General features: G+C 59.6%; 4 protein-coding genes across 6 annotated transcripts; 2 read left to right on the forward strand and 2 right to left on the reverse strand.

Annotated features, from left to right (window-relative positions):
• EXTL1 (exostosin like glycosyltransferase 1) lies at positions 1-6,431 on the forward strand. The gene is made up of 12 exons (XM_084300640.1): positions 1-463; positions 791-1,862; positions 3,583-3,676; positions 3,769-3,876; positions 4,182-4,301; positions 4,385-4,517; positions 4,620-4,729; positions 5,136-5,231; positions 5,312-5,398; positions 5,597-5,757; positions 5,850-6,024; positions 6,108-6,431. The coding sequence occupies exons 2-12, from the start codon at positions 949-951 to the stop codon at positions 6,288-6,290; spliced, it is 2,181 nt and encodes a 726-aa protein (XP_084156766.1). The 5' UTR covers positions 1-463; positions 791-948; the 3' UTR covers positions 6,291-6,431.
• Positions 6,432-7,074: 643 nt separating this feature from the next.
• Positions 7,075-9,379, reverse strand: SLC30A2 (solute carrier family 30 member 2). The gene is made up of 8 exons (XM_084300644.1): positions 9,197-9,379; positions 8,763-8,962; positions 8,356-8,502; positions 8,107-8,260; positions 7,876-8,032; positions 7,606-7,711; positions 7,383-7,517; positions 7,075-7,304 (listed from the first exon to the last, which is right to left on the reverse strand). Exons 1-8 carry the CDS (start codon positions 9,244-9,246, stop codon positions 7,159-7,161), a joined length of 1,095 nt encoding a protein of 364 aa, XP_084156770.1. The 5' UTR covers positions 9,247-9,379; the 3' UTR covers positions 7,075-7,158.
• Positions 9,380-10,178: 799 nt separating this feature from the next.
• TRIM63 (tripartite motif containing 63) lies at positions 10,179-13,508 on the reverse strand. 2 transcript variants are annotated; one of them, XM_084300646.1, is made up of 9 exons: positions 13,308-13,508; positions 13,039-13,205; positions 11,883-12,051; positions 11,490-11,585; positions 11,129-11,362; positions 10,978-11,000; positions 10,712-10,836; positions 10,541-10,618; positions 10,179-10,401 (listed from the first exon to the last, which is right to left on the reverse strand). In XM_084300646.1, the coding sequence occupies exons 1-9, from the start codon at positions 13,464-13,466 to the stop codon at positions 10,391-10,393; spliced, it is 1,062 nt and encodes a 353-aa protein (XP_084156772.1). In that variant the 5' UTR covers positions 13,467-13,508; the 3' UTR covers positions 10,179-10,390. The 2 variants fall into 2 exon arrangements, with proteins under 2 accessions (XP_084156772.1, XP_084156771.1); XM_084300645.1 differs by having other exon boundaries at positions 10,179-10,431.
• A 1,959-nt stretch (positions 13,509-15,467) lies between these two features.
• On the forward strand, positions 15,468-24,497 carry PDIK1L (PDLIM1 interacting kinase 1 like). Of its 2 annotated transcripts, XM_084300650.1 has the most exons (3): positions 15,468-15,508; positions 17,074-17,375; positions 19,993-24,497. In XM_084300650.1, the coding sequence occupies exons 2-3, from the start codon at positions 17,091-17,093 to the stop codon at positions 20,731-20,733; spliced, it is 1,026 nt and encodes a 341-aa protein (XP_084156776.1). In that variant the 5' UTR covers positions 15,468-15,508; positions 17,074-17,090; the 3' UTR covers positions 20,734-24,497. The 2 variants fall into 2 exon arrangements, with proteins under 2 accessions (XP_084156776.1, XP_084156775.1); XM_084300649.1 differs by having other exon boundaries at positions 15,486-17,375.
• The last annotated feature ends 583 nt before the right edge of the window (positions 24,498-25,080 follow it).

The following is a 25,080-nucleotide window of genomic DNA, read 5'->3' on the forward strand; positions in this document are numbered from 1 at the left end:
GGCACCCGGGGGCACTGACGGCACCGTGGGGAAGGGGGAGAAAACCGGGACGCCCCTAATCCCAATCCCTAATCCCAATCCCTAATCCTAATCCCGCCCCCAACCCCAATCCTGGTCCCAATCCCAAATCCCAACCCCAAATCCTCACCCTGATCCCAAACCCCATCCTGGTCCTGATCCCCATCCCAAATCCCCCTCCCAAACCCCCAATCCCAACCCTAAACCCCCAATCCCAACCCTAAACCCCATCCCAACCCCAAATCCCAATCCCAATCCCCTCCTCGCAATGGGCTACAGGCAGCACCGGGGTCCCTTTTGGGGCTGGGGGTCGGGGGGGCTTTGGGACCGACCCGCAGCCTCCCCCCGCTGCTCCTAGGGAGGCTCCGAGCCCCCTGGGGGGGCTGGGATGGGATCGGGGCGGCCGCACGCACCCAGCCACGAGGGCACCGGAGGAGCACCGAAGGTACGGGGACGGGGACGGGGCTGGGGAGGGGGGAAAAAAAAGGGGTGAGAGATGAGGGAAATGGGGAGGGGGTGTTCTGGTGGCCCCCCCCCTGGGCTGACACAGTTGGCAGGGAGGCGATCGTGCGACCTCGCTGCCTCTCCAGGGATTTGAAGCCGGGCCAAGCGGCGGCGGTGGAATTGTCACCGCAGCCAGCCGAGGAAACGCAGCGCCGGGGGGACGGGAGGGACACGGGAGGGACAGGATTGGGACACTGAGGGGACAGGAGCGGGACACCGAGGGGACAAAGCAGGACGCCTCGCACCGGCCCCGCTTCTTGCCCCGCAGCCGGAGGCTCCCCAGACCCCGCGGAGCCGGGCACGGAGAGGGGACCGCGGGTGCTCGGTGTCCCCACACACCGGGGGACACCCCGGAGCCGTCCCCATTGCCACCGTCCTCCGTCACCCGTCGGAGCCCGATGAGCCGCCGAGGCCGAGCGTGACCCTATGCAGGCCAGGAAGAAATACCTGCTGGTGGCCTTCCTCGCCTCCTGGCTCCTGCTCTTCCTCCTCCTCCTCGGGGACCGCCTGCGCCGTTCGGCTTTCATTTCCCAGCCGAGAGCCGGGTCCCCGAGGCGCTGGCCCCGCTGGGCCGATCGCTCCCTCCTGGGAAGCTTCGCGGACCCCCAGGAGCTGCAGGACCGCGGGGCCCCCCCGCCGCCCTCACCCCGGCTGAACGCCTCGTCCCGGTGCCGCATGGAGAACTGCTTCGACCTCGGGCGCTGCCGGCGGCACGGCTTCAAGGTCTTCACCTACCCGCGGCAGCGCGGCCAGCCCGTGTCCGACAGCTACGGCAAGATCCTGGCCTCCCTCGAGCGCTCGCGCTACCACACGCGGCGCCCCGAGGAGGCCTGCCTCTTCGTGCTGCCCATCGACACCCTGGACCGCGACCGCCTCTCGGCCCGCTACGTCCCCGGCCTGGGCCAGGAGCTCGGCGCCTCCCCGCTGTGGAACGGGGGCCGCAACCACCTCGTCTTCAACCTCTACTCGGGCACCTGGCCCCACTACGGCGAGGAGCTGGGTTTTGACGTCGGGCAGGCCATGTTGGCCAAAGCCAGTTTTGATGCTGGGAGTTTCAGGCCCGGTTTCGACGTCTCCATCCCTCTCTTCCCCCGGGACCACCCGCAGCGGGGTGGGCAGGAGGGGAGGCTGCGGCACGGCTCGGTGCCCCCGAGGAAAAAATACCTGCTGGCCTTCAAGGGGAAGAGATACCTGACCGGCATCGGGTCCGGCACCAGGAACGCGCTGCACCACATCCACAACGGGAAGGACATCGTCTCCCTCACCACCTGCAAGCACGGCAAGGACTGGGAGAAGCACAAGGACGAGCGCTGCGACAAGGACAACGTGGACTACGAGAAGTGAGCGGGGTGGGGAAGGGGGTGGGAGGGTGAAAGGAGGGAGCCCCGCGGGTTTGGGGGGTGGGAAATGGGGAGAGGGGAGGGTTTGGGGCTGTCCCCCCGCGTCCCGGCCTCGTCTCAGCCCCAAGCTCCCCCCTTGGGGACATCGGGGGAAATGTGCGGTGGCACCCACTGCAAAACGGGATGGGGACACAAAGTTCGGCAAGTTTGTGGGGTCCCGGGACCGGGGAGCTGCACACCAGCTCCTCACCTCCTTGTCCTGCCATCAGCCAGGGTGGTTTGGGTGGAAAAAAAGGGATTTGGGGCCAGGATGAGGTGCGAGGATGAGCGGGGAGGTCGCTGTCCTGCCACCTGGGGACATCCCGCGGCCACCTGACCCCGCGAGCAGATGGAAGGGCCGCGTGGGACATCATCCCCAAAGCGTCTTAGGAGGTGCTGGGAGGTAAAAGTGAAGCCGGGGCTGGGGGCATTGGGATTAGCCAGGGCTGCGGGGCCGCCTGGGCATTGCCTGGCCCCAACACGGCCCCATCAGCCCCCGCCCTGGGGCTGTTTTTTGGGGACGGGGCACGGCAGCAGCGGAGCTGCTCGGAGGGGGACGTGGTGGGCGCCCGGCGCGGCCCCGAACAAAACAAGGAAGCCCTGACGGCAAAAGTGTCCGGAAACCACAGCGGGGCACAAGCCAAATATTTCCATCGGGAGGTTTCGGCCCCGCAGCCCGGCCGGCGCCAGCCTCCCCGCCACGGCTGCCGGCCAAAAAGGATGCTCGGACCCCCCCCGGGATGCTCGGACCCCCCCAGGACATGTCCTGCTGGGTCCCCTCCGAGCGGGTGGCAGCGGGGTGGCCCCAAAAGGCGAGCGCTGGAGGTGCCCGGCCCTAAGGATGTCACCGTCGGGGCTGTCACTGCTGTGGTTTCACGGGGTGTCTGGCCAGGATTTGGGGTGTTGGCGAGGCAGGGAGCACCCCCCGGGATTTGGGGGATTTGGTGTCTGTAGGAGATGCAGGGATGATCCCCATAGGGTGGGTTTTGTTCCCAAATCTGCGTGCTGGTTTCCTGCGGGGATGCTCCAGGGTGCCCCAGCACTCACCGAGGGGGGCTCGTCCCCACGTCCCCACCACGGCCAGGTCTGGGAGACCTTTCCCTTGGGGCCCAGCCCCAATTTGTCCCCGCAGCCCCCCCGGCCGGGCCGTGTGTGTGTCCCCCATCCCCTCCAGGCAGGAACAGTCGGGGTCTGTCCCAGCTCCGTGTCAATATTGGATTTTCCGGTGCGGTCACCCCTCCCCAGCAGCACAGACGGGGCTTTCATAGCCTGGGGCCCTGCCGGCCCCTCTGTCCCCCCCCCAAAAAAAAAAAAAACACTGCCGGGGCAGGCAGGGCTGCTCCTGCCCTACAAGCCTGGGCACGGTGCAGGAATCACCGCGATTTCGGGCTCGGGGGTTTGGGTGCTGCGTTGTGGGGTGGCGTGGAGGGGGCTGTGCTCCCCCCCGGGTAACGCCGGGGGTCTCCTGACCCTGCTCTTTGGGGTGAATTTGGCTCCTGGCTCTGCCACGGGTTCCCTTGGTGGGCACCCCCCAAGGGCGCTGCAGCCCCACCAAGCCCAGCCCCGATCCATCCCAACCCCACGGGGTGGGTGCCTGGCCTCGTAGGGTGCCAACAAAACCCCGTGGGGTGCACGGGGGTGTGGGGGGCAGTGCCTGACCCCCCCCACGTCCCCCAAAAAGGTTCGACTACCAGGAGCTGCTGCACAACTCCACCTTCTGCATCGTGCCCCGTGGCCGGCGCCTGGGCTCCTTTCGCTTCCTGGAGGCGCTGCAGGTACTGGGGGGGCTCCGGGGGGGTACATGGGACAAGGGACTCGTCTGTGGGGTCCCCGGGCTCTGTCCCAGCCCCTGTGGGGTCCCTCGCAGGCCGCCTGCATCCCCGTGCTGCTGAGCGATGGCTGGGAGCTGCCCTTCTCCGAGGTGATCGACTGGAGCAAAGCCGCCGTGGTGGGCAGCGAGAAGCTGCTCCTGCAGGTACCGGGGCCGGATCCTGCCCCGTGCTGGGCACCAGTTTTTTTGGGGGGGGGGCTGACCCCAGAGGTGGCGGAGGAGTCGCTGCTTTTGGGGTGTAAAAGCTCTGCAGTCAACTACCCCGTCCTGCGTGGGGGCGCGGGGGGTCCCGTCCCAGCCCTGGGGCATCTCCGCAAACCCTCGGGGGGGGTCCCGGGCCTGATCCTGCTCCACAGACAGGGCTGTGGCCACGGCACTGGTTGTGGGGGACCCCTTGGGACCATACGGAGGTCTTGGGGGGGGTTAAACCAGCCCTGCTCGCCCCACAGATCCCCTCCGCCGTGCGCTGCATCCACCCGGAGCGCGTGCTGGCCCTGCAGCAGCAGACGCAGTTCCTGTGGGACGCCTACTTCTCCTCCGTCGACAAGATCGTGCACACCACGCTGGAGGTGAGCACAGCCCCACGGGGACCCCCCAACTGGGTTATGGGGAACCCTTTGGGGCGCTGACGGCACCTCCCGGCCCCTCGCAGATCATCAAGGACCGGCTGCTCCCGCACCGCTCGCGGCCCCGCTTCCTCTGGAACGTGCCCCCCGGGGGGCTGCTGGCCCTGCCCGACTTCTCCACGCACATCGGGGACTTCCCCTTTTATTACCTGCAGCATGGTAGGACCCCCGTGGCGTCCCCCAAATCCCCCTGGCTGAGCACCACGGGCTCGGTGCGCGTCCTGACGCCTCTCCTCTGCCCCTGTCCGGCCCCACTCGCAGGCTCCAGCCCCTCCGACAAGTTCACGGCCTTCATCCGCGTCGTCTCGCCGCTGTCCCAGCCCGTCCTCAGGCTCATCCAGGCCGTCTCCAGGTCCCAGTACTGCGCCCAGGTCGGGGGAGATGGGGGCTGGGGGCACTGGGGGAGCAATGGGGCAGGTTCCCAGGGGCTGGGAGCACAGGGGAAGGGATGGGGCAGGTTCCCGGGGGCTGGGGTGGGATTTGGGTGGGATTGGGGTGGGACTGGGGGGGCTGACAGTGCTTGTGTCACCCTTGGGGGCAGAGCTGCCCCCTCCTCGCAGTGCTGGGGCCACCCCTGGTTGCATCCTGGGTCCAAACCCTCATGGGATGGTTTTGGGGTGGAAGAGGCTCAGCCCTACTGAGAGCTGAGCTGGAGCCGGTCCCGCTGCCGGATCTGGGGGGGGCTCAGCCCTGCGAACCCCAACACGTCCCAGGGGGGCAGCCCCGGGGAAACCCCCTCGTGGTGCCCCCCAGCCCTGCTTTTCCACCCCGCTGCAGATCCTGGTGCTGTGGAGCTGCGAGAAGCCACCGCCACCGCTCGAGAAGTGGCCCCAAATCACCGTGCCCCTGAGTGTCATCGAGGGCAGGAGGGAGGTACGAGGAGCCGGGACGTGCAGGGAGCCGGGCACCCACCCGGGGGCACATCCCAAATTTAATTTCCCCCCCCTCTGTAGCCCAGCGACCGCTTCTTCCCCTACGCGGCCATCCGGACGGACGCGGTGCTCAGCCTGGACGAGCACAGCAGCCTCTCCACCAGCGAGGTGAGGCCGTGGGCACCCCGATCCCTGACCCCACGGAGCTGGACGAGCCCCGTGCCGAGAAAATGGGATGCTCAGCGGCCACCGTGGGGCTGGCAGGGAGCCGTGCCCGCTGTCCCCGTGTCCCCATACCCAGGGGACCCCTCGGGGGGGACATTGGGGATGGCGATGGGTCCCTGTTGATGCCACCCCCTGTGCCAGGTGGATTTTGCCTTCGTGGTGTGGCGCAGCTTCCCCGAGCGCATCGTGGGCTTCCTGGCCTCCAGCCACTTTTGGGACGCCGAGCAGCAGCGCTGGGGCTACACCTCCCGCTGGACCAACGAGCTCTCCATAGTCCTCACCGCCGCCGCCTTCTACCACAGGTACCCCAGCGCACCGGGAGGCCGGGGGGAGCCCCACGAGCTTGAGGGGGGGGCACGGACACATCCTGCCCCCTCCTCGCCGCCTCCCCCAGGTATTATCACAGCCTCTTCACCGGGTACCTGCCCGCGGGGCTGCGCGAGCTGGCGGGGGGCCTGGCCGCCTGCGAGGACATCCTGATGAACGTCCTGGTGGCCGCTGTCACCAAGCTGCCACCCATCAAGGTCGCCCAAAGGAAGCAGCACAAGGAGGCCGTGCCCCAGCAGCAGGTTAGGGGGCGAGGAGGGGGTGCTGAGACCCTCCCCAAACCGGGAGCAGAGCCCCTGAACCCCGCGCTTTTCCCCCCGCCCAGGTGAAGGGCACGGCGGCGAGCAGCAGCCGGGGTTTCTCGCAGCAGCAGGACTGCCTCAACCAGCTGGTGGACTGGTTCGGGTACATGCCCCTCGTGTCCTCCCAGCTGCGCCTCGACCCCGTGCTCTTCAAGGACCAGGTCTCCATCCTGCGCAAGAAATATCGCCACTTGGAGAGGCCCTGAGCCCCGCCGGGCACCCCGACCCCACCGCATGGACCTCAGGAGAGCAGCGGATCCCTCCCAGAGCGAGCGCTGGGGTGGCTGCCCACGGGGTTTTTACTTGGTATTGGGTTTTACCAGTACGATATAGGGCAGGGGAGGCATGGGGATGGATGCAGGGTGAGCGGAGCCCGGCTGGAGGCTGCGGGATGCGGGATGAGCCAGCTGTGCATGGTGCTGGCACAGCAGGGGACCCCGGTGCCACCGTGCCCAGCACACTGGGGACGTCCTCGGGGCTTGGTGGTGGTCGCTGTGTTCCCACTCATGGTCCCCAGGCAGTGGCAGTGCCCAGGAGGCTGCGTTTGGGGCTGCCCTACACCAGCAGTGTCCCCGCCGGGTGCTGCGGAGGTGCCCGTGTCCCTGTGATTTTTTCGTGCACCGTCCCCACCCCGTGAGCAGCAGGGAGGGGACAGCGAGTGCTTGAGCTTCCCAAAAGCAAACAGGGGAGTGATAAGAGGTGAGAGCAGGGCAAGCGTCCACCCTCCGCCCTCCCTCCCTCCCCAGGCTGGGACGGACCCCAAGCACCCAGGGGCTCCTCCCCAGGCGCCCCTCCACCCCCTTTTTTTTCCCCAAAGCGAAATAAAAGGGATATTTCAGCTGCTTTTCCTGGCTGCACTGAAACTGTGAAAACCAAGGTTCCCCCCCCCCCGTGCTGCCCTTCTCCGCAGCCCTGGCCCCGTCCTTGGTCCCTTCGCCCGCAGACCAAACCCCGCGGACACAAGGTCGCCCGTCGGCGGGGCCGTCCCCTGGTGGGGCACTCGCTTTGCTCTGCTTTATTGCCTCCTGCTAAGAGTTCGTGGGAGCAGGACGGGGGTGCCAGGGCTCGGGGGGCTCAGTCGCGGGGGGGCTGGCACTCGCGGCAGTCCCGCATGTCCTCGGAGTAGCTCTCGATCTGGATGGTGGTGGTGTGGAAGCGGAAGGCGCGCTGCAGCCGCGAGCTGGCCTCCTCCAGCACCTCCTGCGCGTTGGCGCCGGCGTCTGCAAGGAGTTTCGGGGGGTGTCAGGGGGTTGGGTGAGCCCCCGAATCCTTTTTTTTTCCCCCACACACACACTCACTGATGGCGATGTGCACCGAGAGCAGCGGCTGCGCTGCCGTCAGCGCCCAGATGTGGAGGCTGTGCACGGCCTCCACGCCGCCCACCGCCAGCAGCGTCTCCCGCACGGCGTTGAAGTCCATGCCCCTGGGGGTGCCTGGGGGGGAGAACGGGGAGGGTGGGTGTCGGGCTCACGGCACCCATGGGTGGCTTTCACCACCCCGCCGGCCCCGGCGGGTCCCTACCCTCCATGAGGACGAGGAGGACGTCGCGGAGGATGGTGAGCGTTGTCCCCAGCACCAGGGCGGAGAAGAGGAAGGTGCAGATGGGATCCACGTACTTGTACTCGGGCTGGGAGAGGCGGCAGAGGCTGAGATCTCCCCCCCCAGTGCCACCCCCGGCCTCCAAATCCCCATCAGAATCCATCCCATCCATCTCCCCCCCGTGTGCAGCCAGGGATGGGCAAGCCACCATCCCCGTGTCCCCCTCCCGAGTGTCCCCTCGGCCCCCAGCACCTTAAAGAAGATGATGTAGGACGCCACGAGGACGCCGACGCTCTGCAGCAGGTCCCCCACCACGTGGACGAAGGCGGCGCGGACGCTGGCGTTGGGCTGCTCGCCCGGCGCTCCGTGCCCGTGCCCGTGCCCCGTCTGGTGCAGAGCCACCCCCATCCTGCGGGCAGGGCAACGGTGACGTCCCCGGCCACCACGGGGGTCCCGTCCTGTCCCCCAGCACGTCGTACGTACACGATGTTGACGGCCACGGCGCAGGCGGAGGTTATGAGCATGACGCCGCCCTCGATCTCGTAGTCGGCCGAGAGCAGGCGCTGGGCCGCCAGGTACACCAGGACGCCCGTCACCACCCAGATGGAGAGCACGGACAGCAGGGCCCCCAGGATCTCTGCGGAGAGCCCCGCGTTGTCACCGCACCCCGGGGTGCCCCTACCGCGCCGGGATGCTTCCCAATGGGGTTCCCGGGGGGGGCCGTGGTGTTACCTGCTCGGTGCCAGCCGAAATTCATGGTTTTGGTGGCGGGGCGGGAGGACACCCAGAGGGCGAAGAGGCTGATCATGACGCTGGCGAAGTCGGTCAGGAGGTGAGCGGCGTCCGTCAGGATGGCCAGGCTGTGCGCCAGGTACCCGCCTGCGCTCACACAGAAGGGAAAAGAAGATCGGGGGGGGGGAGATCTTCCCCGCACTGAAGATCCCCACCCCGCACAAAAAGAGGGAAGAGATCAAGGGGAGACCCCCACCCGGAGCCACACACAAACCAGATCACCCCAAACCCAAACGGGGCGCCCTGCCCGCTCCCAGCTTGCGCCCATTTCACAGATGGGGACGGGAGAGGCCACGCAGCCGCTCAGGGCACGACCACCCCATCCGGACCCCGCACCCCGCACTCACCCACGGCTTCCCCCAGCATGAAGACGAGGCAGATGCCAGCGGCCACGTAGAGCTTCCTGCGCGCCCGCTGCTGCTGCCCGGGGTGGTCGGCGGCCCCCAACGCGTGGCAGTGGCGGCGGCGCCGCGTGCCCAGCTCCAGGGTGGGCGCCTGGCCCCGCAGCGAGCTGTGCTCATCCTCCTGCACCGTCCCCAGGTAGGACCTGCGGGGGGACAGGTGACAGCGGGGGGACAACGGGGCACCAGGAGGTGCTGGCGCTGGGCACAGCGGGGTGCCTGGGTGGAGGAACCGGGGGGATAGAGGGGATGCGCTGCCCTCCCTTCGTGCTCAGTGCTGCTCCCCCCAGGTCAAAGGGCTTTTGGGGACGCCACGTGGGACCCCCAAGGGGAATGTGGGGGACACGTGCATGTCCCCAACCCGCAGGGCACCCCCTTACCCCGCTGCGCCCTCGGTCAGCAGGTGCCGCTTCTCCTCGCCGGCTGCCATCGGGGTTGGGGTTTGGGGTCAGGGTCGGTGACCCCGGTGGGTGCGTGGCGGGCGCTGGTGGCAGCCGGTGGCAGTCGGTGGCCTCGGTGGCGGCCGTGTGAAAGCGCCGGGGACTCGTGTGCAAAGCCAAGCCGGGGGAGGCAGGGCCAGGCCGGCTGCAAAGTGCCCGCCGCCGCCACTGCCTCGCCCCCCCTGGGGGGGCCCTGCCTCACCCTGCACCCTTGGGGGGGGTCCCGGTGCCGGGGGGCTGCTCTGAGCTGCTCCCCTGTAAGCACCCCGGGGTGCCCCAGGGGCTGTGTGTGGGGCAGGACCTGGCTGTGGTCACCCCAGGAGGATGGGGAGCCCCCAGCCCCCAAAGACAGCCCGGATCACCACTATGATAAGCCCTTGGCCCCCCTCCCGGGTTTAAATCCAGCTGGGTGGGTGAAGCTGGGGCCGTGCCTGGGGGGCAGGGTCGGATCTGCTGCCTGCCCCCCTCTGAGAGCAGCGTTAATTGCTCCGGGGCTAATTGCAATCAGGGCGCAGCCCAGAGCACCGCTCAAAGCCTCAGTTTCCCCTCGGGCAGGGGCTGAGCTCTGTTTGTGTTTCTGCAGGAGGAGCACGCCCCTGCCACGGCCTCGCAGCTGTGTGAGCTCAGCTGGCAGCTCAGGCTGGCCCCATTTTGGGGCTGGCACAGCCTGGACCCCCCTCACCCCCGCCCCATGTTCCCAAACCCCGGTGAGCGCTGGCCCCGTGTGCCCCCATCGCCAGGGGATAAATCCTGCCCGGTGCTGACCCCTTAAAACCTCCAGGAGCACGGCCAGCACGGGATGCCAGCACTGCTGGAGGTGTCAATTAGGTGAAAATTAAGAGCTGGACCTGCCCTGGGAAACCCTCAGAGCCCATCCCAAGACCTGTGAACCGAAAATGAGAGGCGAGAGGGGGGAAAAAAATGCCCAAAGCACTGGTTTTCTTTATAAAATACACAAAAGTCAACTCCGTTACAATTATATACAAAACAAGGAACATATAAAACGTGCGGAATAATCCTTTGCACCCGTATAGAAAAGTGTCCTGTGCTGGAGCAGCCGTCGCCTCGCCGGGCAGCCAGCCCCCATCGGCGCGTCCCCAGGTCCCGTCGCCGGACATCCTGCGCCCGCCGCGGCTACTGGGGGGCTGCGGGAGGGAGAGGGTGGTGGGAGGGTGCTGGGGAGGGATGGGAACCCCCAATAAATCCTCCCCGTTCCCCCCTTTGTGTGGGGTGCTCGTGGCGGGGGCTCCGCCGTGAGACCGGCACGGAGGTGGCCGTCCTTACCCGTCACCATCCTGCCGGGCGCTGAGTCCCCTTCTGTCTCTTCCTCCACCTCCTCGTAGAACTCCTCATCCTCCTCATCTGTAAAAGGGGTGGCCAAATGTCAGCGAGGGGCAGCTGCGGCGGGGCCCCAGCCGCTGGCTCCCGAGGGTTTTTTTGGGGCTGGATTATTACCTGCTTCGAAGTCCAAGGCGCGGACGGCGTCGGCGAGGTGGTCCAGGCTCACCGAGAAGGCGTCCATGCTCTCGTAGCCTTGCTCGATTTTCTCCAGCCTGCCACCCTTCGAGGCCTCCACGATCCTGTGGGGAGAGCACGGCCCTGATCCTACAGCCCCCGAGCGTGGGACACCCCCAGGCAGGCTCGTGGTGCTTGCCCCGCTGCCAGATCCTGGCCAGGGGACAGGGTTGGGGAGCACCGAGGTCTCCAGTTTGGGCACTTACGTTTTAATGAGCTGCTTGGCGTTCTGTGGGAGCAAGAAAAAAGGTGAGGGTGTCAGAGCAGCACCGCCTGGGATGTCCCCGTGCCACCAGCACGTCCCCGTGCCACCGGGACCTGGCACCTCACGGGTGCCAAGGGGCTGTAGGGTCTCACCATGAGGAAGGTGGCCTCCCCGGTCTCCTCCATGGCCTGGATGGCCGTCTCCACCAGCCGGCTGGATTTCTCCAGCTGCTCCTTGTACTTGTGGATGAGGCCCTGCACGAAGCCCGTCTTGTCCTCCTGCTCGCGGCCGATGCGCCCCAGCAGCTCCGTCTTCTTCTCCTCCAGCAGCGCCACGAAGGCGTCGAAACGGGCGCACAGCTCCCGCTTGGCCGCCTCGCTGTTCTCCTGCGGGGACAAGGGACAGCCGTGGTCCTCCAGCCCCTGCGTGTCCCCTCCCCGTTGCCTCCTCCGTTCGCTCCGGCTCCCTGCAGCACGCCGGGGTTTCGGGGGGCTCCTTTCCCCCGTCCCTCACCTCGGTGCTGCGGCAGGAGTCCTCCAGCTGGGAGATGATGGTCTGGATCCGGTCGTTGCCCGCCACCAGCATGGAGATGCAGTTGTTGAGCTCGCTCTGGGCAGGGACAGACGGACAGAAGCAGCTTGAACCCCGTCCCCCAGGGACAGGGACCGCCGGGATGTCACGGTCCGTCCCCCATCCTGACGTGGGGACGGGGTGGGAGCCAGGGGGGGCATCGCTGTGTCCACAGCTCTAAATTTAGGGCTGTCTCCTGGCTGAAGTCAGCCTGATGGCTATTAATACCCCATGAGCACGTCCCAGAGCTATTTGTGGCCACCCTCAGCACATTGCCCGGAACCTGCCGTGCCCCCCCATGGCCCCAGGTCCCCCCCAACCCCCTCCCCGTGGCACCTTTTGGCCCTGGAAGACGCTCTGCAGAGGGGCAACTTCGCAGTCCTTGTGGGCCCCGAAGACCTTGCACATGGAGCAGGTGGGGACCTCGCAGGTGACGCAATAGATGTTGATCCGCTCGTCCTCGTGCTCCTTGCACATGGGGTGCTCCCCCTTCTTCAGGGGCCTGCTGGAGAGAGCAGAGCAGCCGTGGTGACGTCCCTGTCACACTGATGTCCCCATCATGGTGACGTCCCCATTGTGGTGATGTTCCCACTGCAGTGACCTCCCCACAGCAGTGACATCCCCACCAACGCTGCAGAGCCACCCCACAATCGTGTCCCCTTGTGAGAGGCCAGATCCTGGCCTCTGTGCCTCTACAAGCCCAGTAAGCCCCAGTTTGCACCAGTCTGGCACTGGACACAGCAGCAGTCGGGGGCCACGCTCCAGGGATGCTGCACAAGCGCCTAATTTTAGAGCAGCGCTGCTGGCATGTATCCTTATCACCCGACGTGTGACCAGAGCGGGGGCTCCAGGGAGGGTGACAGCAGTTGAGTCACCAGTGAGGGGTTTTTTAGCCAACTCCCCCCCCCCCGGGGCCGCAGCCACCTGCCACGTGCCATCCGTCCCCGTCCCCATGGCACTGGAACAATATTGACAGTGACACAGGGGACCGGGGAGCTGAGCCCCTGCATTTGGGTCCCTCAAAAAGACGTCACCCCCCTCCTTGTCCCCCCCCCCCATGCTGTAACCCTGCTGCTGAGCGATGCCTTTACCCAGCAGGGTCCCCCCCTGACTGTCCCCCTGTCCCTTATCAGCTCCCCGCTGTCACCAGCAGAGCCTGGATTTGTCCCTCACGCCCCTTATCTCCAACTGAAAGCCTCGGCTGCAGAATGCCAGAGGGGGGGCAGGACTTGTTCCTCCGCCACCCCCCCAGGGTCCCAGTGTCCCCAGTGAGCCACCAGACCACAGACCCGAACGGCATGGGAGATTTGGGTTGGGAGACGGAGATTTGGGTTGGGAGATAGAGATTTGGGTTGGGGCACGAGGAGGTGGCTCTGGGGATGAAGATGGTGGGGGAGCACCAAGCCAGCCCCCCCATTTTCAGCAGAATCGCCTCCCACATGCTATGCCGGGCTCTGTGGCACAGCTGTCCCCATGTCCCCGTGGGACCAACCTGGAGCACTCCTGCTTGTAGATGTCGATGATGTTCTCCACCAGCAGGTTCCTCTGCAGCCCGTAGACGCCGTGGCGGTCCAGCAGCACCTCGTGGCGGCACGAGGGGCATCGGAACCGGCCCCCCGGGATGATGCTGCCCCGGCTCTGCCAGCAGGGGTTGGCGGCCTGAAGGGGGACAAGGACAACGGGGGGGTCCTCAGGTGTCCCCGCAGAGCATCCCGGAGCAGGGGAGGGGGTCTGGGGTGTGTGTGGGGGTCCCCATCTCACCTGGAAGACGTCGTTGGCGCACTTGCGGCAGAGGTTGTGCTGGCAGGGCAGGATCACCACGGGCTTGCTGAACATCTCCAGGCAGATGGGGCAGAGCAGCTGCTTCTCCAGGCTCTCCATGGGGCTGCCATCCCGCAGGATGCTGGGCTGGAAATCCATCCTACGCGGCACCTCGTCGGAGCAGCCCCCGCTTCTGCCGCCGGCGCCCCTCGCGCGGCTTTTTATCACTCGCTCGGCGTCACGTGGAGCCCAAAAATCTGCCGGGCGGCTCGGGTGTCCGGCGAGGCGCTGCCACCTGTCACATGGCGGTGACAATCGGGGCGCAAGGCCGGCGGTAAACAAGACGGGGACAGGCTGTCCGCGTGGCCCGGCCACCCGTGCTGGGGGGCAGCGGGGCCCCGTGGGGGGGTATAAGGTGGGACTTGGTCCTACGGGGGGTTTAGGGTGAGGAATGGGCAACTCTGAGCTGGCAGAGTGGTTTGTGTGGAGCATCTGTGTTTGTACCCGTAAAATGTGAGCGCTTTTGGGGTGCTGAGTGCAAATAGGGTGGGTGGGGGGCTTTCTGGGTGGATGGCAGCACCATGCTCGGTGTGTGTGGCCCCCCCTGCACACAGGGCTTCTCTGCACCCCAAAATGCACATGGCAGCCCATGGGGAGCTCCCCAAGGCCGGCAGCACGGTGCTGGCACAACCTGCGTGTGGCCTGCCGTGCCCTGTGCTTGTTTGCAAAACCTGACACAGAAACCGCGGCAGGAGAACAGCGGCAGCGCGAACCCCTCCGGAGCTGCCCCAGCTGGGAGCGGCCCCGATCACATTGCCCGGCGGTAAACAGGGTGTTCTTCCAAACCCCAACACCGGTGCACAGGGAAACCTGTAAATATTAGCAGCTGCATGAGGAGAGCGGGTAATTATAGCGCCTTGGCCGCGGGTCACAGGGGACGGGGTGGGACGGGGTGGCTGCTCTGCAGCCCGCAGAGTCCCTGGGCAGGAGGTGCTGCGAGTGCCAGGGCAGCTGCAGGCTGTAGGGATGTGTGTGGGGTGCAGGTACCTGTGTATAGGGTGCACAGGTGCTTGGGTTCAAAGGTACATGGGTTTAGGGGTTCAGGGGTAGCTGGGGGTGTGTGGGTGCACAGGTACAGGGGTGCCTGAATATATGGGTGCAAGGACACATGGCCATGTGGTACGGGTGTACATGGGTGCGCGGGCATGCAGGGTGTGTAGGTACATGGATGCACAGGTACAGGGTGCAGGTGCCCATGGGTGCACAGGTAGACGGGCACACTCGTGCACAGAGGTGTAGGGCACACGGGTACACTCGTGCACATAGGTACAGGGGTACATGGGTGCAAGGGGCCCTGTTTTCACCGCAGCCAGCCCCCCTCCAGGGGCAGGGCAGCCTCAGGGCTGTTTTGGGTGCTCCTTCCGGACAGGCTCACATGTCAACCAAGTGACTGTGCAGGCACCGGCCAAGCACATCTTGCAAAATTGTCCCCGTTTCGGCACTTGGGGCTCTTCCAGGGAGGTGTGTGCTTGGAAGCAGGGCTGGCCAAGCACACGGCGGGGTTGGCCACCGGACATGCACCCGTGCCCACATCCAAAAGCTGGCCCTGCCCAAGGCTGGCATTGATTAATTAATTGCTCCTGGACTCGATTAAGGGGATTCACAGCAGAGGACGGGTTTTAATGCCTTAATCAGCTTCCAAACCCTACAAGGGGCTCGTTGGCCCCTAATTGGCTTGGGGCAGCTTAGGCAGGGCTGTGGGGCACTAATCACCACTGGGCTCGTTACCAATTAACCAGGGAATGATGGGGGAGCTCTGCTCTACGGGAGTACACCCGAAGGACCCCCACAAGCAGCAGCCCCACCGCACCCCAACACCCTCAAGGGGGCTGCCGGACCCCAACCATAGGAAACCCACAGAGATAGGGAAGAACGGGGCAGAGAGAGGGGGGACAACCCCCAGCCAGCAGCTCCACACACAGGTAGGGCGCCACAAAAGGCGCGGGGGACCCCGTTATTTATTGATTAACGCCGGGCGATGGGTTAATTAATGACACGACGGATTAATTAATGACCGAGGCGGCCGGGGGCGGTGCGAGGGGCGGGCCCTAAGATGGCCGCCATGGGGGCGGGCCCTAAGATGGCGGCCGGGGGCGGGCCCTATAATGGCGGCCGGGCGGCGGCAGCGCGGCAGCGCTGAGGTAACGCGGGGGCCGCGTCCCCCTCTGTCATAGAGGGGGAATGGCCGCGGGGTTCGGGGCTCCCGGGGTGGGTTTGGAGGCGGCGGTCTCCGCCTCAGGTGTGTGTGTGGAGCCCCGCCGTGAAGGGTTCGGCTACCGGCGCGGCGGGCAGGGCCCTACGGGGCCGCTTCCCTTCAGGCCCCGGTGCTGGGGGTCGGGGGGACGGGGCCGCTCCGTAGGCAGCCCCGAGGCTGGGGCGCTTTGTGCTCGGTGAGCACCGCGGGGGTGTCCCCGGGGAGGTTTTTGGCCGCTGGTGAGGTCGCAGAGCCCTGAACCCCCCCCCGTGGCAGCGGCCCTGGCTCCCTGCAAGCGCTGGCTGCAGGGCTTTGAGGAGAGCTTGGAGGTGTCCGCGGTAGTGTTGCCCTGAGACTGATGATACCTGTCTTTCTCTCTCTTTTTCTCTTTTTTTTTTCTTTGTTTGTTTTGTTTTCCCTCCAAAAAATAGTACCTAAAACACTGGAAATACTTGAAAGATCCCTATTAATAACAGGCTCTTTTGATGTGGTCCTTACTGCCTGGTTTACTGACGTAGCAAATTACACTTATCACTGGCATTCTTGCAAGCCATTTCTGACACCCTAACTGTGATATTTTTTCCTTGTATTTCGTTCTGTTCGACCAGTGATACTTGGCCAGACAATTTTTTTCTGTCTATAGGCAATGTCCCAATTCGGTCTGTTTGTATGGAGGCGGTGCTGGTGTGTTTTGGTTTGTAATCCTCGAGGGAAGTGCTCAGGGAGGCTCATAGACCTGTGGCAGCGTTTGGGGTCTTTTTTCCTCTGTGTGTGTGTCTTGTTTTCCTTACAGAGCAATATACTTGTTTTTGCTGAAATCCTTATCCTGTTGAGCAAAACTGCAAGTTAGGTGCTGGGTACAAACTTCTGTAATAAGTTGCTCTTTCACTTTTTTTTGTAACAATAGAGTTCATACAGATGAGACCTCTTGGAACATCATAGTAATGTTAAAAGTCTGTGAAGTCTCCTCTTGTCTTAGTACCAGAGGAAACAAATTATTACATTCTAACAGAAATATTTATCTATGCAATCATCTTAAAAGACAGCTTTATTTAAATCTGTTACTCCTCAACCACAGGCTTGAACTAGAACCTCGTCTCTGCTATCCCAGGCGTGGATGGAGAGCATGGTAGAGTGCTGTTACTCACGTAGACACTCACAAAGGACACTGAGAGAAAGGAGTAGGAGAGTACGTGATAATCCTGTCTCAGCACAGTACAATTCTAGGCTTGAATTGTTGCCTTCCTGAAAACTGAGCTGTATTTTAAATCTTAACAATCCCACCAAAATGATGCGCTGTTAGCTAGCCCTTAAGAGGTCCAGGTTTACGGAATAACTTCTGAAATATTCTAGCACTTGAACGCAGCGTTACGTTCTGTGCGATGCCCAGAGGTGCTGCCCTGTTAATTGAGGGGTATCGATAGACCTCATATTGCCACGCCATATGGGGGAAAATGCAGCTCAGTTCTTGTGCATAAGTTATAGTTCTGTGGGTTTTTCCCCCTTCCCCAGAACCCTTGATCTTGAAGATGGTGAGTAGCCAGCCTAAGTACGATCTAATACGGGAGGTTGGTCGTGGCAGTTATGGTGTGGTGTACGAAGCAGTCGTCAGGAAGACCTCTGCCCGGGTCGCTGTGAAAAAGATTCGGTGCCATGCTCCAGAGAACGTGGAACTAGCTCTGCGTGAGTTCTGGGCACTTAGCAGTATCAAGAGCCAGCATCCCAACGTCATTCATCTGGAGGAGTGCATCTTGCAGAAAGATGGCATGGTGCAGAAGATGTCCCATGGCTCCAGTTCCTCCCTTTACTTACAGGTACATGAAGCTGAGGTAACGGGGTGGAAGTGCTTAATATGGATGTGCAGCTGGGAGGGAAGGAGATGGGTAGCTAAGACTACTTTTGAGGTATTCTTAGTTAGGAGAGGGTGTTTCCATGTTGATGACACCCAAGAACTACTTTACGTCTTCAAAAGAGCGTATGTATTGAACAATCATCTGTATCTTTTTAATTTGAAGCCACGCCACTCTCAAAGACTCCAGGATGTGCTTTGCTAACTTGAGGAAACACTGCAGATAAAAATACAGGGGAGGTGCAGGGAGGTGATGGAAGTCCCGCTGCAGGGTTAACGAGTCGTACTGGTGTCTTGAGACAGAGCTCTGAAGAATTTCTTAATGTCGGATGTCCTTGGAGGGGAAGTAGCTGTCTGATTTCTTAAAGAATTTTAAGTGTTGGCTTCCTAAATAATAAGCAATTGCTGCAGTACGTGGAGCTGTTTAAAATTCTTTTCGGTAAATAACTTGATCTCTTCAAAGAGAAGCAAAGGTACAGTAAATAATGGAGTAGAGCAATAAATATTGCTTTTCCCCTGTGTGGCTATTAAAAGCTGAGTTGCCTTAGAGTTTGAAGGCACATGCTTCTGGAAGAAGTACTCAAGTGTATTTCAAGGGAGAACCTTGAAATCTCATCTGATTCATTCCCTTGTCAGGGATCTGCCCCAAACTTTAAGTCAACCCCTGTCAGAAACTTGTCTATTTGGTTTAAAAAGTCAGTAGTAGCCTGCTACATGTGTTATCCATAGTTGGCTTTTATTGTTTTGGTTTTTATTGTTGTTCTTGCATGTCTGGCACAGGGCCTTTTGTTACTGGACATTCATTTGACAGCACTTCACGGCTGTCCAGATCCCGTTGTGCTGGGTGCTGTACGAGCCTGAGAAAGGATTCTTGCCTTTGTGAACTTGCCATAGCTCAGTTGTTGTTACTGGCTGGCTTTCACGAAGGGATTAGGGTAAAATAACGCTGCTCAGCTCAGAGAGGAGAAATCAGTGCCTTAGTGCCTAGTTGGTAGTGGATCCCTGAGATACTGCACGGAACTCGCAGACAGCTGAACGGGGGAGTTGAAAAAAGGGGGTTTTGAGGGGAAGGCTGCAGGGTGGAGCTGCGAGATGGGGGAGAGCTTCCAGGGCACCTGCAGCACTGGTTTCTGCTGGTGGTAATGCAGGGTGTAGAGCTCGTGTGTGCATGGGGCACAAGTGCTGCAGGTTGTTTTCCTCTCCAGAGAGCAGAGAAGGGCAAAGGGCAGGGCTGAGCCGGGCTCGCTTTATAATAGCATGTGCTAAAATAGAGAACCCCAGATCTCCTGCGGCGTGCCCTCCCCTCTCCCTGCCCCAGGTGCTATTACATTACAGAGCTGGGCCCCTGCAGTGGGCAGGGGGTGTCGGTGTTCCCTGCAGTGCTCCGGGGCAGGTCCTAAATGGGTGTCAGCTCGGCCAAATGCATGTAGTGAGACCTGGGGACTGGCTCGGTGTCCCTGTGCTGCCAGGTCCGGGGTGGGTTTTGCCGTCCCGATGCTCTGAGCCAAAATTCGAGTCCTGCTTGTGTGAGCCCACGTGGAGGGAGGAGCTGGGTGTTGGTGTGCTCCTGGCAAGGAGGTTCCTCAATCTCCCTGTTACAGACTGAGCCCTGAATACACAGTTTTTGAGTTTTAACATGGAGTTACTCCTAAGTTAGTCTGGTTTGAGTACTAGCCATGCTTGTAATTAGAGATAGCTATAATTTGCTACTAATTTTGCTCTTGAATGGAAAACACTGCTTTTAGAGACATTTTAGAATCCTTTTTCTAAATATTAATAGCTACCTTAATTTTCTGGAAGCCCGTAGCAGCTGCATTTGGTTTAGTAAACATCAGTTTGCTCCTAACAAATAATGGCAAGTCTGACAGCTGCCTCAGAGGAGCTGGAAGGGCAAATGTGTAGCTGTATAAATGGGGTTAGCAGAAGTTATTGCTGGTTTACTCCTAGAAGTAGCTGCTGGAGTCACTCAGTGCTTGTGTCCTGGGAGCTAGCTGGTGAGTGGTGGTGAGGAAGGTGTCACTTGCAGCAGCCGTTTGGTTGTGCCCGTAGGTTAGTGCTCTCCTGAGCTATGAGATCCTTTACCAACACTTTGTAGGATGCATTCACGTGTAAGGGATGGAGAGCAGGCTTTAAAAACCTATCGTGGTGCTGCAGGGGACAAACAGAGCCCGCTGGTGCTGTGCAGGGGTTACTCGGAGCTGTGTTTGTACACGAGGCTGTTAGCAAAATGGGTGGGACAGGCTTCGTAGGGGTGGGACGCTGCCCAGCTGGAACAGATGGGAGTGAAACAGCTGCTTGGTATCTCTCAAAATACTCTTATCGGGGTCTAGCTCCAGTTTCTGGGCAGCAGGGAGAGCTTGATATGCTTCGTGCACACACAAATAAAGAGGCTGTCAAATACTTTGTGATTTTTTTTTCTTTTAAATCATAAGCTTCGCATCCACTTTTATTTTTACCAGTCGCGGTATCTTACTCTCTGGATTGCCGAGAGGAAGATCCAAAACTCACGCATTATTTTTCCATCATATCTTTAGATTCTGGTGCTCGTCAGGTAGTTATGACGCTTCTCTTCCTTGTTGCAGCTTGTAGAGACCTCGTTAAAAGGGGAGATAGTCTTTGACCCCAGGAGCGCTTATTACCTATGGTTTGTGATGGATTTCTGTGATGGAGGGGATATGAACGAGTACCTCTTGTCCCGAAAGCCGAACCGCAAGACCAACACCAGTTTCATGCTTCAGCTCAGCAGCGCCCTGGCTTTCCTGCACAAAAACCAAATCATTCATCGTGATCTCAAACCCGACAATATTCTGATATCCCAGAGCAGGATGGATGCTAGTGACTTGGAGCCCACGCTGAAAGTGGCCGATTTTGGGCTGAGCAAGGTGTGTTCGGCTTCGGGCCAGAACCCCGAGGAACCAGTCAATGTAAATAAGTGTTTCCTATCGACCGCCTGTGGGACTGACTTCTATATGGCCCCCGAAGTCTGGGAAGGACACTACACTGCCAAAGCAGACATTTTCGCCCTGGGGATCATAATCTGGGCGATGCTAGAAAGAATCACGTTCATAGACACCGAAACAAAGAAAGAACTCCTGGGGAGTTACGTCAAGCAGGGGACAGCGATCGTGCCTGTTGGGGAGGCGCTTCTAGAGAACCCAAAAATGGAGCTGCTCATCCCCGTAAAGAAGAAATCCATGAACGCTCGCATGAAGCAGCTGATTAAGGAGATGCTGGCTGCCAACCCGCAGGACCGTCCCGATGCTTTCGAGCTGGAGCTGCGATTAGTCAACATAGCTTTTAAAGACAGCAGCTGGGAGACGTGACCCGCCGAGCAGCCCCGTCTCCTGGTAGAGCTGCTGCTGGCCTGACCCACGGCGCGACTTGGTGGCAGTCAAAGAAACGAGCCTGGTCTCAAACCTGCGGGTTTAGTTCTGACAATTTTGGGGTTTCATAAACTATCAGAATGCGGGTCGGCCCTTGTGTTAGCGCCGCGTCGATGTGTATATTGCCAGGATGTCATACGGAGTGTGAGATGTGACCATGTCTGTTTGTGTACGTTGGCAGTGGGATGTCTTAAGGGCTGAGAGTTGGTTTCCAGCCATATCTCAGAGTATTTCCTACATTCCAGTTTCCTACGTCAGTATTAGGAACTCTCATGGGAGAAGAGGTTTGCATGCTGGCAGTGCAAATCCTCAGGCTTTGTAAAGTGACTCTGTGTATATATTTATGTCCACGAGTGACTGGGAGCGTGTGCCTGTAAGCGTGTTGTTGCATTCCATGGAGAAACGGCACTTCTCTTAAATTATTTGCTGTGGGTCTGAATGATTGGGGTCTGCTAGGAAACCGGCTGAGGAAGGCGGGTGAGAAGCATCCCTTCTTCTCCAGTCCTGGGTAACTTTATTATTTATTTTTGTTAAAGATAGGGTCTGAGACTTGACTTTGTAGACAAAATACAATGCAAGGGTATCAGCAGCTTTAAAAGTGCTGAGGTGGTCGCGTTTAGCACTTCCAGCCTAATGAGCTCATCACTGCGGGAGTCAAATTACAAGTGTATGCAATCAGGTGCTGGCATGGCAGCTAGCTCATTAATCATTCAATTCTGCTTTCCCCTACTAATCAAATACTTTATTAATCCATTAATCTACAGCTTCACGACGTGCTCCCTCCTTTAAACTAGAATCCAGTAGCAAACTGAGCAGTTCCAATAGAGTTTACATGTGGAAAGGCAAATCCCTGATGAGGGAATCCAGCAGCATAAAGCAGTGCTCTTAAGATTCTCCAAAATACTGGTTATGGCACAGTTTCCTTGTGAATTGGATCTGCTACTGGTCGTGGTTTCCCTTTCTGGTGCTGCCTGCAACCTGGTAGTGACAAGGAGATGAAGGGGTGGCTGTCTTGAACACCCCAAATACAGGAGAAAACCCTGAGTGATCAGTGAAAGGCATCTCAGGTTTGTGCAGCAACCTTGGCCAGTCTTTAAGAGGAGGAAAACAAATCCAAAAAAGTAATATTTAAAGCCACAGCCAGTAGGATAGGAGGCTTTGGAGCAGCTGGAAGGCTGCTTATCCCCTCTCCTACTGCACAGGAGCATATTCATGTGCTCAGATGTTTCATTTCCACTACCTGACACTGCAGGCCAGACAGAAGCTGCTTTGTGCTGGTACAAGACCTTTTTCTTTTGGCTGCGGGAACATGACCTTTCCCATCAATCTGACCTTTTGAAAATGTAGTCTTTAAAAAAAAAAAAAAAAGGCAGTTTCTATTAAAGCTGCAGCAAAGGTTGTTTTTTCTTAGTAAAATCAATCTAATGCTTTTTTTTTTTTTTTTTAAACCTTACCTGAAAACTGCCATGAAAACTGGAACTCTGCCCAGGGTGAGTAAGCAGCAAAACCAACACATTGATGGGAAAAGCAAAAGTTTCTGGTTCTGCCAGACCTCTGAGGCCTGACAGACTGCAGCAGGGAGTTCTTACCTGCGGGTCTTGCCTGCTGCTCATAGTCCTGGTGGCAGCAGTTACCTCAGGGTCCTTAGAGGTTAATTCTTCTTGGTTTGCATCACTGAACAGTGATGCTCAGACAAATTTTCACTGTCTTGAAGTAAGACAATACTTAGGGTCTGGTTGAACTTTCCGAAGTGGCTTTGGGAGGGTGGTGCTGTGTCACACCGAGGTGTTTGGGGCCAGCAGAGTGCCTCGTGCCTGAGCTGGCAGGGATGGAGGCGAGTGCATCGTGCTGAGGGTACAGCCTCCTGCCTGCACAGATGTCCCTGCAGGGAGCTTTGTGTGTAAAGGAAGACTGGGAGCCTCCCTGAGTGATGGGTGATGAGGAGGGCTCTGTTCCCGTGTTCTAGAAGTGGAGGTCTGCTCGTTCCCCTTATTAACTGGGTTCGGTGCAGCTGGAGGCAGCTTGTTAGGAGGAAAGCAAACCCCTTGCTCTCTATGCTAACACCTCCACAGCACTCACATCCCAGCACGGTCATTCAGGGAGGCTGCGTGAAGCTGAGGGTGGACAACAGTAGACAACATTTCATGGCAAACTTCTAAAAATGCATCAACTTCCTCCTCTCTCCTGTCCACCCGACAAACAGAATCAGCTCAGTTAATTCAGCTCTGTTAATCTCACAGTATGAATCTACTCCAGAATGATAGTCCTTACCTGTAAGGCGCTTTGCAAATCATTTGATTCTCCTCGAGCACTTCAAAGGATGAGCACCGAGCGTGCTGCCTGCCTGCGGTGCAGAGATGAGTGCTAACAAATGCACAAAAAATTTGTTTTTTGACTCCCAAAGGATGTGTTTGCACTGATTGCCACTTTAAAGGGTGGGGGTACCTGAAATCCCTCTCATGGTGCTTAGCCTTGCTGTTGGGTGACCCTGAGCGTTTCCTTGGCTCATCGAATGGAAGTCCCTGAGGTTTGTGTTCTGTTTTTTTGTTGTCTGAGGTCTTTGTTTTCGAACCTTTGGTACAGCAAACTGTTGTAGCAGCTACAGAACTACTCACCAGCGTGACACAAAGTCAAGATACTCTTCGGCACTCAGAAAAGGTTTTTTTTTTTTTTTTTTCAAATCTTTCTTTAAAAAATGTAAAATATATTTTGTGCAGAATTTATAATGGGGGAGATGATTGTGTAATTTATTAAGTTCCTGACTTTTTTTTTTGAAATAAAACCTGGATTTCGATGACGCTTTTGAACTCTCTCCCGAGAAATGGCTTTCCTTTCGGTCAGCACCACGTCACCTAGCTGCCAGGTGACAGAAAGGTTTCCTTGCTCTGCCAGAATCCTAGTGAGCTGTAGGAGTACTCGAGGTGACTTCAGGGTGGAGAAGATGCTGGGCTGGCCAGGAGCTGCGCTCCGTGTGTGGGTAGTGGGGCTCTGGCAGGTACGTGAGGTGCTGCTGGAGGACTTGTTGGAGCCCGGCCCTGCTGGAAGTGCCAGCAGCTGGCTCCTGGACCAGCTGAGATGAGCCCTGGCCACGTGGAGCCTTCTGCTGAGCCTCTTCGGAATCAAAGCGCTGCTCTGCTGGGTGTGCTGCTGCCTTTTATAAGATGGGATTAAAGAGAGAAGAAGTCTTGCAGCCGCTGCGTGCTTGGAGCTGTTACCACAAGCAGAGTGAGTACCACCCTGGGCCCTATGGAAATCTCGGGCAGGCTCTGGCTGCCCTGTTACTGGTGTGACTGGATTTGAGGCTGTGAATAGAGGCTGCTGCTTTCCTGGGCGCTGCTGCTGCTCCTCCCTCTGAAGCAAGCCTTCCCCCTGCAGGGAATGGGGGCTGGAATAGGAAACCCTCACCCAGAAAACCTCCAGCTGTTTCTCAGTGGGTGAGCCCCGTTCCCTCCTCCCCAGCACACTGCAAACCCCATGCAGGGAGCTGAGGGCTGGTAGCAGTGTCCCCTGGTACATTTTCCTCCTGTGTTTGGGGTCTGGACTCTTTAACCCAGCCTGGTTTTGTTGGGAGCTGGTGCCAGGGCTGTGCGGGTGGCTGCTGGGGCTGACCCAGCTGTAAACGGTGTCCTGAAGACCACAAGGTGCTGGCATCCCGCTGGTCTCACCTGCCCTGAGAAACCTTAGAAATTAAGGTGAGGAAATGCGATTCCTTATACGTGATACAAGAGGCTGAGGTCGTTTGCATGCTTTTAATTAGAAGTGCTCCAGAACAAAGGGCTGTGCAGGCTGGGAGTGGGACTAGCACAAACTGGAGCTGCTGTAAATCATCCTGTCCTCCTGTTTTTACCCCACCAGTAGCCTCGTGGATGTTGCTGTGCTTGCACCGTCGCCTGGAGTTCTGTGTTCCCTGGTGCTGCAGCCAGGCAGGTCCCCGCCTGGCCAGGAGCTGTGGTTAAATCTGTAAGTCAGCACAGGCGTTGCAAAAGAGAGAGGGTTTGGGATTTACATTTTCTTTCCCATTAAAGGATAAGCACCTTAAAGGATCAGCACCTTAATTAAAGGAGAGAGCTGCACCTCTGGTTAGCTGTAAGACCGGTGACTTTAAATACAGACACAAGCTAAATCCCTCCCCCGTAAAATGGAGAAAAGCAAACCTACACACTTGAAATATGCCTAGCACATGGAAAACAGAAATTAAAATCTCTGAAGAAACGCTGTTACAGACCCTGGAAGTTAAATAAAGCTGCGTGTCAGTTAAATAACCCAACCCCTGCTTTATTTTGCTCA

This window comes from Netta rufina (assembly GCF_964035555.1).
Source record: "Netta rufina genome assembly, chromosome: 23".
Classification (NCBI taxonomy): Eukaryota; Metazoa; Chordata; class Aves; order Anseriformes; family Anatidae; genus Netta; species Netta rufina.